This window comes from Myotis lucifugus, unplaced genomic scaffold (assembly GCF_000147115.1).
Source record: "Myotis lucifugus unplaced genomic scaffold, Myoluc2.0 scaffold_580, whole genome shotgun sequence".
Taxonomy (NCBI): Eukaryota; Metazoa; Chordata; class Mammalia; order Chiroptera; family Vespertilionidae; genus Myotis; species Myotis lucifugus.
The window spans coordinates 336,707-352,597 of NW_005871628.1; the positions used below are offsets into that span (position 1 = coordinate 336,707).

At 41.7% G+C, this 15,891-nt stretch overlaps 1 protein-coding gene across 11 annotated transcripts in view; it reads right to left on the reverse strand.

Annotated features, from left to right (window-relative positions):
- Positions 1-15,891, reverse strand: part of VPS13D (vacuolar protein sorting 13 homolog D) — a 210,316-nt gene that overhangs the window by 169,241 nt on the left and 25,184 nt on the right. For all 11 annotated transcript variants that reach the window (XM_023745772.1, XM_014446840.2, XM_023745776.1 and 8 more), the window contains 8 exons: positions 15,503-15,633; positions 14,306-14,381; positions 13,734-13,904; positions 12,443-12,573; positions 10,852-10,984; positions 5,706-7,910; positions 4,308-4,459; positions 534-1,568 (listed from right to left, as the gene is read on the reverse strand). In XM_023745772.1, the coding sequence (XP_023601540.1) occupies positions 534-1,568; positions 4,308-4,459; positions 5,706-7,910; positions 10,852-10,984; positions 12,443-12,573; positions 13,734-13,904; positions 14,306-14,381; positions 15,503-15,633 (4,034 nt within the window). The remainder of the gene's footprint in view (positions 1-533; positions 1,569-4,307; positions 4,460-5,705; positions 7,911-10,851; positions 10,985-12,442; positions 12,574-13,733; positions 13,905-14,305; positions 14,382-15,502; positions 15,634-15,891) is intronic.

The following is a 15,891-nucleotide window of genomic DNA, read 5'->3' on the forward strand; positions in this document are numbered from 1 at the left end:
TTTAAAGTTCTTATTCTAAAAAAGTCTATTTTTGAGAGGCAGTTATCTAGTCCTGTTGTCTTATGAAACCAGTTACATCTGTTACCTTAATTAGATGATGGAAGATGAGAAAACTGAGGCTCAGAGGAACTAAGTAATTCCACTGAATTATACAAACCAAAGAAAGTTTTTTAAACCGTTTACTTTCCCTGCCTCCAGATGGGATTTACACTCAAACCTTTTCTAAGCCATTGTCTACCCTTTTGTAACAGATATACAGTGGGGCCTTGACTTACGAGTTTAATTCGTTCGGAGACCGAGCTCGTTAAGGAGCTCGTTAACTCAAATTACTCTATCAACTCAATGCAAAAAATCGGCTGAGAGACAGCTGGTATCTCAAAAAACTCGTTAGTCGGGACACTCATAAGTCAAGGCCCCACTGTATATAGCTCCCCTACCAATGGATCTATTTTCTAGAGTAAATGCACGATGATCGAATTTCAATAAACAAACTAACATTCTTAGAACTTCAAGGAGTGAAAGGGAGCTGATACCTTGAGATCCAGCTTGGTGTTAACTGGATCCTGAAGTTCAGGCTCTGACAGAGCATTTGCTTCTGACTTCACGTTTTGTAGAATATCCTCAGGCATAGGTACCTTCATTGCATGGTTGTCTGCAGTGGAACCAATTCCAAAAAAATCTAGTATCACAACCCAAGTCTGCAGTGTGATGAGCACATCCAAGCAGTTAAAATCAACATCAATGCTCCGGTTAATTCGGTTGTAAATGGAAGAGAATTCTGGGTGTTTCTTATCCACCAAGAATATATTGATGTGGACCAAGGAATCATCAAATTTACTCTTTCCAGCAAGTGTCTTGGGCTCATCTACTGTTGGAGAAGGAGGTGGGGTCAAGGGACAGTCCTGGTCTTGGACTTCCTTTGGCTTCTTCTTGGATGCCGAGGTAGGTCTCTGATACAGCTGAAAGACATTAGGAGCTTCTTCCATGTGGGAAGGCAGAGAGCGAGGCATGTCAGGATACTCCACATTGGATATCGAAGGGCAAGACTGAGAGAGATATTCTTTTTGTGCTAAACTTGACGGCTTAGGGGCTCCCCGAGACACCATCAGGTTCTTATATTTAGAATCCGGATTTTTCTCCAATAAGTCTTCCATCAGCAGAGAACGCAGGGCAATCTGAATGGATAAGGTCTGGGGATGGTCTTTATTGAATTCCACCTCAAAATCCTGAAACTTTAAGCTCACCAGCCCCTGGGCCCCCAAGGTCAGATCACCACTTAGCTGAACTTGAAGCTCTGATATACAAAAGTTGGCTTGAATCTGGGTAAAAGATTTGACCTCCTTCACAGACGAGGACTTCTGAGAAGAGTTAGAAAGGCTGGAGTGGCTGAACAATCCATTCTCCTTCCTTTCAAGGGAAGGTTCTCCACAGGTACTGAGGGAAGGCAGAGGAGAGTTAGGGCAAGGTGAGGAGGCGGCACTGACTGGAAACTTATTCAGGTCTTCACTATACACGAGATTGTCCAGCGTTTGTAAAACCTGCTCATACACATGCTTTGCTAACACCACCTGTATGCAAAGAGAAAAAAATCAGTTATTCTGTTACCATTATTAATTGCACTCAGCTGCACTGCCCAAAAATTACCCAAGTTGCCTTTTATGGGTTTCCAAAGAGGTTATAAATCAGTTGATGGCAAGAACTTTCTCTTTGTTTCTTTTCTGTCCTTACCTCTCTCTGACCCTGTCTATTCAAAGGGCCTCCCCCAGTACCTCATGGAATAACCAATACACAATAAGTGTTCAATAAGTGCAACTGGTTGTAGGCCTGAATCACTCTTCCTAACCACACAAGAACAACTGCAGAAACTGAAGGGAATGCTGCTACAAGTCCAACGTGGTGGTACCACAGGGCTGAGAAACAAGATCCATGGTTCTAAAACCACTGATCATCACCAAGCAGCATAACCACCTGTGTTTACAGCTAAACAAATACAGAGTGCTCTTTAATGGTAATAGTAATGATCTATTACTACCTATGTTTCCTTTCTCCCTTATTTTGTTTTTAATTACAATTTCTCATTTAAAATACTTTCAAGCAAGTTTTTTATTTACTTAAGAGCAATTTTTTAACAGAGGAATTCCAAACAGATATAAAAATGATAGAATTAGAAAGTTATCATTTTGTAACCCCTAATTAAATAATTTATCCCATCACGGTTCATCCATGTAGAATAAGCTCTTCTATGAATGAATGAATGAGAATTTTGCAATGAAGGGATCAGGTTCCTGCCACCGGAACACAATCACCAATCTTAGCATCACTGAGGGACAACCAAACATTACATGTCTCCTGACACAATGCACTATGAAGCCCACGGCACTACCTCTGAAGTGTCTGGCCGAAACAAAACAAAACAACAAAAATGAACCTGAATCCAGTTAAATCTGTAGAGTTAAGTTACAGTTTACAGGAAATGTGGGGGGACAAATTAAGTAACACCCCAAACAAACAGCTAATCCAGAATGTGGGACATTCTACAGGGCAACTGACCTGGTTTTCACAACAAAATAATAGCCTGGGGGAAAAAATGAGAGGGAACCTAAATTAACAGAGACCTACAAATGCAACGTGCAGACCTTGTCTGGACCCTGATTTGAACAAGCCTAAAGTGAAAAGACATTTTTGAAAAATGGATTAAAATTTAATGATGCTAAGAAATCCTCATTTATTTCACCAGACATGATAACATTAGTATAGGTGTGTCAAAAATGTATGTAGTCTGTAGAGATACATTCCAAAAATATAGATAAAAATGGCATGAGGTCTGGGATTTGCCTTAAAATCTGAGTGATGGGTGCATAAGGTTCATTAGATATTCTACTTTTGTGTATGTTTAAAGTTTTTCATAATAAGATATTTTAAATTACTTAAAATTATTTTTAATAATTTAAAATCATTTGTAATAAAGAATATCATCAAAAACTATAGTAAAGCAATAATAACTATAAGAATAAGTCAATATAATTCAACAGAATTAACATTATGTGCTAGATTTAAGATGAAAATGCAGAGAAAAGCTTTGGGGACAGTTCTATCACCCAAAGACTTATATTCAAGAACCACTGATACGAAAAAGTACACACCTTCTGTTAGCACTCCTGACAGACTGATGACCAATTACTGCCCAAGCCTAGGATCCACTGTCCTAAGATCCTGCCTGTCCTTGCTGTTTTATAATGTTATGCTCTTTTCTCTCATCCCTATGAAAGCAGGAAAAATTACACTTTTAAAGTAAAAGGGATGACAAATGTATGTACACACACACACATAAGAAATCCCCATCCAGGCCCATTTCATTTCAAAGTGGGCAAGACTAATTCTAATTCTCCCTTGAAAGGATCTGTCAACAGCTTAGATATCATCAGATTATTTTATAGGCTGGGCCAAGTATGCCAGAGTGAGACAAGAATTATTTCCTCCTGGGAAAGAGAGACTGACTTTTTAAGCAATAATTTTCCTCGTTTCTGAATGGCAATGGAATTCAGGATCTGCCCTCTTCCTCTATAAAACACACCCCTCCTCCACAAGAGGGCTGATAAGACTGATTCCCCAGGGATAAAAGGACACACTAAAAGGACTCCATGTTGACTAGAACAAGTTATCAATACTGATATGCATTAATGATATCTCCTTGAATTTATAGATTTTCCTTCCAATAGTTTATATATAGTATGAAAAGATATAAACACTTGGAGTGCGGGAAACGAGTTAAGTCAGCTCGCGTGAATTGCGCATACTCCGCGGGAGCCGTCTTAACTCGGTTCATATAGATTTGCGGTGGAGTGCGGGAAACGTGTAAACTCGGGCCGATTGCGTATTACCAAATATTTGTTTGTTTGCCGTTCACAAAGATACCTACCTGCGTATGCGAACCGTTTCATACCCATTGGGGTAATAGGTATCATAAAAATCCCTCCTCCTGGGAAAGAGACACTGACTTTTTAAGCAATAATTTTCCTCGTTTCTGAATGGCAATGGAATTCAGGATCTGCCCTCTTCCTCTATAAAATCCACCCCTCCTCCACAAGAAGACGGCTGATAAGACTGATTCCCCAGGGATAAAAGGACACACTAAAAGGACTCCATGTTGACTAGAACAAGTTATCAATACTGATATGCATTAATGATAGCGCCATCTTATATTTTGGCGGGAAATTCACCCGACACTGTAGTGATAAATATATATATTCTAAATATAAAATAGGTGACTGTAACTGTCTGGACATGAAAATTAACAAGGTATTTACCTGAACTGGATTGACAAACTTCCCTTCGATCTTCATGATGCTAGAAGTTCCCAGGTCATCTGGACTAAGGGAGAAAGTCAGTTCAGATTCTCTCTCTATAGGGATCTTCTCCAGTTTAAACTGAATGGTGGTGTTGTTCAGGATGTGAAAGGCTGGCATAAGAGAGAGGAAATGACAGTGAAAACACTATTACATACTGCGTTATCGCTGATTAAGAGCAGGATATAGGAAATAGAGCAGGAGGTCCATGATTGAATACAAACTTTGATGACTATCCAAGATCAAAACTCAGAGCAAGCAGAGGCACAAGATCAATTTATACACAAAAAGAAACAATATTTTCACGACATGCTCCATTTGGTGGCTTCAAAATACGATGTGGTGAACATGAATCCAGGCCAGGGTTTACAATAAGCTTCTCGTAGCCCCGAGCTGGCATTTTTCAAACCAACTTGCTCATCCTTACCCAGCTTTCAGACATAGATGGATTCCTCTTAATGGGCCCAAATCAGAATCGGGACAATACAAGGTTCTAAGTGAACAGCTTTTATACCAAGCAGAGAAAGCAATCGTTGGGTAAGCATGTAAATAATCTGTGAATTAACATCTGAGAAGCACAGAGGAAGCATTCCTCAAAGGCATTACTATCTTCACCAATGAATAAAGCATGCTCCAGGGCTTACCTGACTTCTGAGGATGCCAAGACCAACAGATTGAACTGTTTGGTTTTAGCATATCAGATTGGGCATATTACTCCTAGAACCCTGAACCAACCCATTACAAAAGATGGCAGGACACTTTTAAAAAGAGGACATAACATCCACAGGCTAATTTCAGATTCTTATTATGTCAATCCCTCTAGCTGCCTTGGACTACGATATTTAACTAGGAAATACCTACAGCTTAGAAATTAAAAAAGCAGATGTATTTGACCAAATGAAACAGTACTTTTCACAGAATCCACTCCTGAAACATCCCTATATATAAGTACTCACCAATTTCAAAGGGGGCCACTTTAAAAAATTCTTATTTCACCAAATATGGCATTGGATGGAAAAGCTGAAAACATATCAACCTAATATGAAGCATTCTATTAAAATTCCAGTGTGATTTCTTAAATAGTAACTGGGGATAATTTAAAAAAAAAAGGTTTTTGTTGTTGCTTTAAGCAAAGTATACATGAGCTGGGTTTGGAATCTATAATAATAAACGCGTAATATGCTAATTAGACCGGACGACCTTCCAGAGGAAGACGGAGCTGCGAGGGAAGCCCAGGTCCCGGGCGCCAGAGAGAAGCTGGTGCAGGCAGCCAAGGGAAGGAAGGCCTACTCTTGCACGAATTTCATGCGTCGGGCCTCTAGCCTTCAAATAAAATGAGACATGATTAATACTCCTCACCTTGACCTCTATGCAAAGATTCAAAGAAATCATGTCGGGTGAAATGGGCTTCCTCCTGGCTGTTGGTACTGGCAGACCCAGAGGGAGGGTAAGACGCCCGGCTGACGTCAGACCCAGGACCCTCTCTGCCTGCCAACTGGGTGCAATTCAAAGAGTACAATTTAATGTCTTTGATTTCCACCTGCAGACGGTCGCTTCTGGATTCATCATCTCCTGCCACAAAATTCTGGATGAATATCTGTCCCAAGTGTCCTACCAACAACTCCGGGCTCCCGGGCTTCCGAGGGATAGAAACAACTGGCGATTCAATGTTTATGTTCAAGATTAGCTTTACAGTGTCGGCATGAGAGGCAGCTGGGCTAAACCCATAGATCTCATTGTCTTCCAAGCTAAAGGATTCCCGCGTCTTCCTTGGAGTTTCGAAGAGTGACACCATCTCACTGTACTCGGCTGTCTTGGTAGCGAGCACGGTGGTCACTTTGGTGGCTGCGCTTTTCAGCATACTTCGAAAATTCTCCTCCAGTTCATCCATGGACAATGTCAACTCCTTCAAAAATTTAGCAGAGTGGTTATAATGCAGGGAAGCCATCTTGAGGTTGAGGAAACATTCCTGCTTCGATTTCTCCACAAATGTGAAACTCAACGCTTCATGGAGGGTTGCCTCTTCCATTCTGACAAATACAGATTCAAAGTAACTGATATCGCTGACGATATTTTCATAGCCCATGGAATTCCCGATACTGACAACGTATTGGTTCTTAATATTATCTTGTGTCAAATCCATAAGCTGCAAACAACCGAGAGAACCATTCATGTCAAACGTGCTCCCCATTGAGACGTTGACTTTGGTGCCACCTATACTAGCGGTCGCAATTTTTCTGCCATATTTCTCTCCATTCGCCATTCCCACTGTCCGGAGGAGCAGTAAGTTAAGTCGGTGGATCTCCACTGCAACCTCGGTGTTTTGTTCATATGTAGCTTGGTAAGTTTCTGCTTCCCTAAAGCTTCTTTCAAAGTCAGTCATTAACGGTTGGGGACTCAAATCATCCTTTTCCTTGGGAAAGGATTTTTGAAGAAAACCAATCAGCTCCACAATTGTCTCTGGATTTAGAATAATATCCAAATTATTTACCTGCAATGAAATCACCTGGAGAGTGCTATCCAAATTCATTGACGGGCACTCTGAACTCACAAACTGATACTCCAATTTAATGAGGGACTCCTGTTCTTTGGTGAGAACTCTGTCAAGTGAGACACTCGCCGCTGACGGGTCGCTCACAGTGACAACATTCGTGAAGGGGGCCACATTGGATCCAGAGACAGGAGACTGGGACCTGCTAGCCCGGAGGCTTCCTGTTGGGATATCAAAGCTCAAGTTCTTGTGTGACGCCATCAGAAGGTCAAAATCTGCACCATATGTCTGCATGGTGTCCACCAGGAGCAAACCGTGAACAGTTAGCGAGACTTCGGCATCATAAGGCCTCTTCACAAAGTGAGCGTTGGTCCCAAACACCTTGAGCACGGAAATGTACTGGCCATTGCTCTCCACACCAAGCTGCATACAGTTCACTTTAAACTCGGCCAGGAGGAGCTGTGACTCCACCAGGACCTCCCGGGTGTGCTGCTCCAACATCACGATGCTCTGGGTTAAATTCATTACAGAGTCTTGCAAAGTTCCCCGCGGACCCTCTTGGGGGAATATCTTCTCTTTGATCAGAGAGTCAGAAGTCTTCATTTCTGGCATGGTGAGGAGAGCGAAGCAATTCTTTAGGGCGGATATTTTATCTTCATTGATGTGGATCTTTAAGTCAGGCAGGTTACCTGAGAGCACTGCTCCGGGGTACTTGGGATCTGAAGTATAAATCAATCGGCGTTCTAACTGTAGGTGAACATTGAATTTCTCGACCACGTGGGTTGGCCCCACATCAATATCCTGGACATGCTTCCAATTGTCCTTCACTCGTCCCACCATGATCTGGAGGTCCATAAACGACAGGGAGTACCTCTCATACATCTTTGTGCTCAATAGATGTGCTTGGAGCTGCTCTTCGCTGATAGAAAATGGAGGTGTTTTCTCCTCATTGCTGCTGCTCGTCTCGGGGGGTGGGGTGTTAGGAGGTGTGGCAAGAGGGGTCATATACTCGTCATCACTAAACTGATTCTCTTCAGAGGCTGACTCATCCACACTCTTCCTCTTGGAGTCATCTGCAGGTGAAAAAGAGAGGATTCTAAGTCTATGTCTGCTCTTGCCTTTTTTCCTTTAAGGTAATGATCAAGAGAAGTAGAGAATCAACCAACCCCAATTTAATAAAAATAAATGGACAAAAACTCGAAGCTGATATTCTGTATTTACCATTTTTCTCAGTGTGAACTTACCTATTATTTGGAAATCAAAACACAAAGAGAAAGTATATGAACATGAGAAAACATAGAGACCTGCTGTATACATAGGGACACATATCGGGGTGCACAAACCAGCAAGCTGCTACCCCAAACTGCATCCACACCATGAGCTGCACTGCCCTGAGCTGCTATCACCAACCCTTTTTACATCACTCTCCACAAGTCTTTGCTTTTTCCTGTTTTTGTCTGTGTGTTCATTTTGTTCCCCAACTAGAATGTTCCAAAAGAACAGAGGCCTCATCTGTCTTACTCAACACAGTATCCCCAGCACCTAGATCAGTGCTGTGCAAGCAGTGATTTCTCAATATGTCATGTTCTAGCTCCAGTGTTCACACTCTCTTGTACAGCCGAGCAGAGCTGAGACAACTACAAAAACACAACACTGGGGCCCTGGCCGGTTTACTCAGTGGTTAGAGCGTTGGCCCGAGGACCAAAGGGTCGGGGGTTTGATTCCCAGTCAAGGGCACGTATCTCAGTTGCAGGTTCCTCAGCCCTGATGGGAGTGCATGCGGGAGGCAACCAATCGATGTGTCTCTCTCATGTCAATGTTTCTCTCTTTCCCCCTCCTCCCTCCCTTCAACTCTCTCCAGAAATCAATGGAAAAAATGTCCTTGGGTGAGGATTTAAAAAGAAAAAAACCACTGGGTTTGCTCACCTATGTCCCTATTCCATGTTGTCTTATAAATTCAAGTAGGTGCTTTTTTGTGGTTGTGAGCCTTTTCTTCAGATCTAATTCCCTTTTAACATTCCCTTTGCACCAAACTTTACCATTCCTGCTCAAATCATCTACCCTAGTCTCTTTTTTAGGGTTTTCTCAGTGAAGATAAGGTTAAAATTATTTGATAACCTTAATCTCTCTTACACCATGAATCCTCTCTTTCTTCCCTCCCATCTCAAGATAAAAATGACTATACTGGGGATTTTATAATGGCAACGAAATTACCTTCCATGAGTCTCTCTTTATTTTTTATTTATTTTTAAGTCTTACCCAAGGATATGTTTTTACTGATTTTAGAAAGAGAAGGAGGGAAGAAGAAAGAGAGAGAGAGAGAAAGAGAGAGAGAGAGAGAGAGAGAAACATCAATGTGAGAGAGAAACATTGATTAGTTGCCTCCCTTAAGGACCCCAACCAGGGATCGAACCCATAACCTGGGTAGGTGCTGTGCCCTAATTGGGAATCAAACCCTCGACCTTTCGGTATACAGGACAATGTTCCAACCAAATGAACTACACCGGCCAGGGCCAGGAGTCTCTTTTTATATATGTCCCTAATATCCCTAAGTAGATTAAATCTCTAGTCCTGAAATTAAATGCTGAGAAATAATGTTTATTAAAATATAAAATGTTACATAAGAAATACAAATAAAAATCACACTGAGAAAATAAATAAAGTAGATTTTAAAAAGGCCTGGCCGGCGTGGCTCAGTGGTTGAGCGTCAACCTATGAACCAGGAGGTCACAGTTAGATTCCCACTCAGGGAACATGCCCAGGTTGTGGGCTCCACCCCCAGTGTGGGGTATGCAGGAGGCAGCCGATCAATGATTCTCTCTCATCATTGATGTTTCTATCTCTCTCTCCCTCTCCTTTCCTCTCTGAAATCAATAAAAAAAAAAAAAGAAACCACAATGAGATACTGTATCACCCATAAAAATGGCTATAATCCAAAAGACAGATAATAACAAGTGTTGGCGAGGATGTAGAGAAATTGGAGCCCTCATACATTGCTAGTAAGAGTCAAATGGTGCAGTCATTTTAGGAAACAATCTGGCAGTTCCTCAAAATGTTTAACTAAAGCCACCATATGACCCAGCAATTCCACATTGAAGTATACCCGAGACTGAAAATAATGTCTACACAAAATCTACCCATAAATGTTCACAGCAGCTTTATTCATAATAGCCAAAAAGTGGAAACAACACCAATGTCCATCAACTGATGAATGGATAAGTCATACAAGGAATATTATTCAGCCATTAAGTGGAAATGAAGTACTTATGCATGATACAACATGGATAAACCCTGAAAACACTATGCTAAGTGAAAGAAGCCAGACATAAAAAGGCACCTATTGGATAATTCCGTTCTTATAAACTGTTCAGAACAGGCACTCTCTGGGTCTCTCAGGAGCATACCCACGCCCCAGCCCCCACTTCTTTCCCCAAAGACATGCATCTCCTAAACGCTAAGGGACCCCATAAGGCTTGCAACCAGGGCTGCAAAGGGCAGCGGCAGTTCATCCCAGGCAAACCCCCTGAGCCTGTCCCCAAGGCCCCCTTTTTCTCTGACTTCTTAGTGAGCCAAAGCAGACCAGCCTGGGCTCATTTCCCCAGACCTTCCTTGTCCCCAGCTTTAATAAACATCCTCTAAAATCCCCCTCCCCCGACCCCACTGCGCCCCATTCAGAACAGGGAAATCCACAGAGATAGAAAGATTAGTAGTTGGAAGGGCCTGGGAGAGGGGGTGATGGAGAGTGACTGTTAATGGGTTTAGAATTTCTTCTTGGGATGATGAAAATGTTCTGGAATTAGGTAACAGTGACAGACGCACAATTCTAGCAATATGCCCAAAAACGAATGAATTATACATATTAAAATATATCTCAATAAAGCTGTTATTTTTAAAGTAACAAATGAACTTTGGAGTTTTAAAATGTTAATAAACCTTTTTTTAAGCTTTACTTGGTTAAGCATAGACAGATTAACCTACCAAGTTATGTTTTCATTACTCCCATTCGCACTATACCTTGGGTATTGGTCAGTAGCATTCTTCCTAGATCCACAACAACTAACACAGGATTCTTGAATTTGAAATCATCAGGAAATATCACTTGAGGGGCAGAAATATCTAGTCGTACAGTCCACCGTTTACTGTCCTCCTATAAAAATAAAATAAACTACAATCAAATAACTTTTAACTATATTGCTGAAACTGAACAGCTTTATAAGTCAGGGCTCAAGCCTTTCTTTAATTGTGATGACTGATAGTTTAAGAAAGATCTTGTTCCTAAATCTACATAACTTAGTACTATAAAGTATTGCAGAAATTATGGAACTCAAATAAACATAGAAATCCAAATATTTTTATTTATTCACTAGAGGCCCAGTGCACATTCACCGGTGGGGTCCCTCAGCCTGTTCTGTGGGGATCAGGCTGACACCGGCTCTCCGACATCCCCTGAGGGGTCCTGGATTGCAAGAGGGTGCAGGCCAGGCCAAGGGACCCCACCAGTGCATGATCGGGGCTGGGGAGGGACCACAGGAGGGCTCTAGGGTGTGTCCGGCCCATCTCGCCCAGTCCCAATCGGCCAGACCCCAGCAGCAAGCTAACCTACCAGTCGGAGCGTCTGCCCCCTGGTGGTCAGTGTGCATCATAGCAACTGGTCGAACGGTCAAACGGTTGGACACTTAGCATATTAAGCTTTTATTATATAGGACAGACAGTAGTAACTATGAACTTTAAAGCCAGAGTACATTAATGAAAAACATAAGGTTTGACATTTGAAACATATTTAGAAAAACAGAACTCATGAATTTGTCACCTGTTCTTCCCTGCAACTAAAATGGCCTCAATTACACGTATGTAATAAAAGCTAATGTGTATGTTATCAAAAAGAAATCTTTATCTAAGAAAATAGGACACTAATTGTAATTTGTGTTGAAACGCACACACAAAGACAGCAAACAGGACTGATTTTCCATCCCATACTATGCACAAACCCTGAAACATTTTACTTAGAACAGTCCTGCCACCCCTTACACCCCAACAGGCTCTGCACTGTCCAAAAGAAGCCACACTCTAACTGCGCCATCTACTGCCGGATCTCGGCAGTGCACCTCCATGCTAGCGTTAGGAAACGGAGTTTGGCTGGACTGATGTTTTTGGCTCTCCCTGGCTGACATCCTTGCATCAGCTGGTCACTGAGCATCACAAAGTGCCCATCACATCCTGGAGTGGAAACTGAGGGGTACATCTGGTCATTTTTCTTCTGGTGACAGTAAGGGAAAAGGGGGGACTCTGAAGTGGAACATTTATAAAGTATCAGGTCTAGAAAATGGAACAAAGATGAGTCTTGAGAATGTTCCAAATTTGGTACAATGAAGAAACATGATCTGGTCACAAACATTCATTTTGATTTTTGATTTTTTAATTCACTAAACTCTGACTGTAAAAGACATAAGATTTTTTTTTTTGCTAGCTGATAAGGATTTCACAGTTTCAATTTAATCAGTGTAAATGATACTAGCATGCCTATCCAAAACAGGTAAAGAACTTGACAGAGCGCACACCTGCCCCTTCCCCAGCCCCGCAAGAGTGTTTACATAGAGCCACTTACAATGAAGTCACCCACTAGCAGACGATCGAGAGTTTGACGGATTTCTGCCTTGGTCTGCATCTTCAGTTTGTCATACTGCCTTCGGGCAGCTTCAGCCACTCTCAACTCAAGTTCAGACTGATAACCAAAGCCTGCAAGAATGGAAAGACAGGAGAATCAGACCTTTCAAATGGCGTGGTGGACGAAAGCACTGCGACATCTGTTCTCACCAAGAATTTCCACCAAAACTAAAAAACAGTCTATGACAACAGTTCCTTCCTCCAGCCTGGCCTGGCACTATATAGGTAACAGGTACGAGGCACAGATGGGTGAGGGACAACCCTGAGGAGAAAGGCAGGGAAGGTACATAAGGTGCTAGAATTATTATCTGAAAGAGTCCAAACTATTTTATTTCAAAACCTTAAAAGCATGGCATCACATTGAAAGAGGAAATGGGCCCTAGCCAGTATGGCTCAATGGATAGAGCGTCGGCCTACAAACTGAAGGGTCCCAGGTTCAATTCCAGTTAAGGGCACATGCCCAGGTTTCGGGCTCGATCCCCAGTAGGGAGTGTGCAGGAGGCAGCCAATCAATGATTCTCTCTCATCATTGATGTAATTCTCTCTCTCCCTCCTTCTCCCTTCCTCTCCCTCTCCCTGCCTCTCTGAAATCAATAAAAATATATTTTTTTTAAAAAGAAAGAAGACATGGAATTTAGAGGGAAATGCCTTCTATATTCTATCAGTGAAGGAGCAATGAAGCCAAGACATTTATGGCTAGTATTTGCATGAAAAGAATTCAAAAGAGACCAAAAACTAAAACAGCTTCATTAATTATTATAAGAGGGAAGGAGGGGATACATTTAGCCAAATAATATTGTTTTATCAATTTCCCTTCAACAAAAGAACGTTTTCTGCACCTACTGCAGAAAACAAAGGAAGACATTAAGGCAGTGATGTGGGAGAGGGCAGTGATGAACTTTGCAGTATTTCATGCTGCACCAAGCACGCAAAACAGACATTGATCCTGTCTGCCACCTAGAAGGAAACTCCTGGACATGCCTCCTAAATTCAAGTGATCTAAAATATCCTGGGTAGCCAAGGAAACTGCCGTCCAAACGGAATGGGAAGTATTAAAAAATGTTTGCTAAACAGAGGCAAAGAAAAAGAAAATATTTACGGATATTGATTTAAGGCCTTTTCTACCACTACAGGCCACCTGAATATACAATAAGCCTTGTCCAGAGCGCCAGAAATGACAGGAAAGATGTCTTGAGAAAGGAACGTTAGAGCAAACAAACAAAAAAGTTAACCTGAGGTATGAACCTTTCCCTTGTAGAAAAAGTCAGCTACTTTTTTAATAGCCTGGGGATTATAGATGATGTTCAAGGGCCTGGTGCTGACATTCAGCCGCCTCTCGAAATGGCTGTGCACGGGGTTTCTTTCATACAGCATCTCAAACACTGGGGCATCTGGGTCCGCAGCTGGAGGAAAGAACCAGAGTGAGAAATGGAACACGGCAAAATCAACCATCCGATTCTTAACAGACCAGGAGGCATTCGGAGAAAAGACACCTCCTAAATTATTTTCCAGTTAGTTCACATTTACACACATTTATGACCCTTAATAAGGATTGACCCTTAATTATGACAGGACTCCTCAAGAAAGGTGGTTGCATTTGCTCCCATTATGAAAACCAAGAACCCTGAAGACCTGGGAGGCTGCCCCAGAGAGCACCAGGCTGCCCCCAAGTCAAACAGGGGTCCACACAGCAAAGCACTGGCCACACAACAAGACACGCCCCCTCTTTTACGGGTAACCAAGACTACTGATCTGTAATCATCGTATTTTCCAGGATTCGTTTTAAGAACATATTACAAATTACCAGGGTAGTGATCACTTCTGTCTGCAGATGTTGTTTGGAGACCAAAAGACTGTGAAACTCTGCCAACTTCTTTTTCCTATGAACACACACAAAATGCATAAATGTCAGCGGGAGAGGGCACACATGCTTTGGCATCGCTCTCACCGAGCACAATCAAATTAAAACTCATCTGATATCAGATCAAAGAGGACTTGCAGAACGATCCCTCTAGTCTGTGCCTCTTTCCCAACCTAGTGAAAACACGTATTTTCTTCTGCACTGACAATGCTACTTGGCATTCCGACATTTAATGAATGACTGCTCAATAAGGAATATTAACCGTGTACAGCTGTTCAAACTCTCACTCTGCACTCCCACTCTCTCCACAAGTCCACATACCCCCCAACAAAAAATATTATGGGCAGAGTAAGTGGCTAAATTTATTCTGACCATACCTTGGACAATTTGTTAAGATTGAAGATCTATAATTAATAAATAATATTCTATGTAAAAATTAGCATATATATAGAAATTGAGATGGTTTTTCTTGGAACTCTAGAAAGAGAATAGGTCCTATCAAGTGACTAATGGTCAGAATGCATACAAAGGTCTGTCAGACACAGAAGAAATTCAAACATTAACCCTGAAATGCAGAAAACAGCAATGCTAATGGCATTTTCTTCCAAATCAGAGCAAACTATTCCATGTTCACTACAACACAGGAGAGGAAGAGGGCATTGCCATAAATCCCACCAACATCTGCTCTCTAATAAATGTTAAAAACTTATCTAGCCCTAGCCATGTGCTCAATGGTTAGAGCTTCAGCCCACACACCAAAGGATCTCGGGTTCAATTCCCGGTCAAGGGCACATACCTGGGTTGCAGGTTTGATGCCCAGCCCCAGTCAGGGTACATGTGGGAGCAGGCAATCAATGTCTCTCACACTGATGTATTTCTCTCCCTCTCTCTCCCTCTGCCCTCCTCCCTCCCTCTAAAAATCAATGGAAAAAATACCCTTGGGTGAGGATTAAAATAAATAAATAGATAAATAAATAAAAAATAAAAAACTTATCTAACTCCAGATTGCCTTTAATTGGCCATCTTTCTCAAGATGATCAAATGTCAAAGTGAATCAAGTTAATATTAACTATTGCTTGCCTAAAACAGACCTGCATCACCATCACCCAGATGGACTCGCCCCCCCACCGCTGTACGTACTGGATTAGGGAAGACCAGAAGAGGAAACATCGTTCCTTCTGTGGCCAGGTCTCGAAGAAACAGGCCACCCAACCGGACTAGAAGCAAGGAAGAATTTCTTCGAGGAAGGGATTCTGCCAAAAGCTTTACATCTATAAAAAAATAAATATAAGAGTTGATACTACGCCATGACAGCCTAAAGTGTTTTATAAGCATTAGGTATAATATTTTACAGAGGACTATTAGATATCATGAACTATTTTGCCTTGAAATCGGAAGAAAAAAAACCCTATCTGTTTATCTATACGTCTATGTGTATAAATCCACCCATACAAATATATAAGGAATATCAGACATTCATAGCAGAACGAATTTTAAACAGAGCATTTTACAATTAAATTCAAGCAATC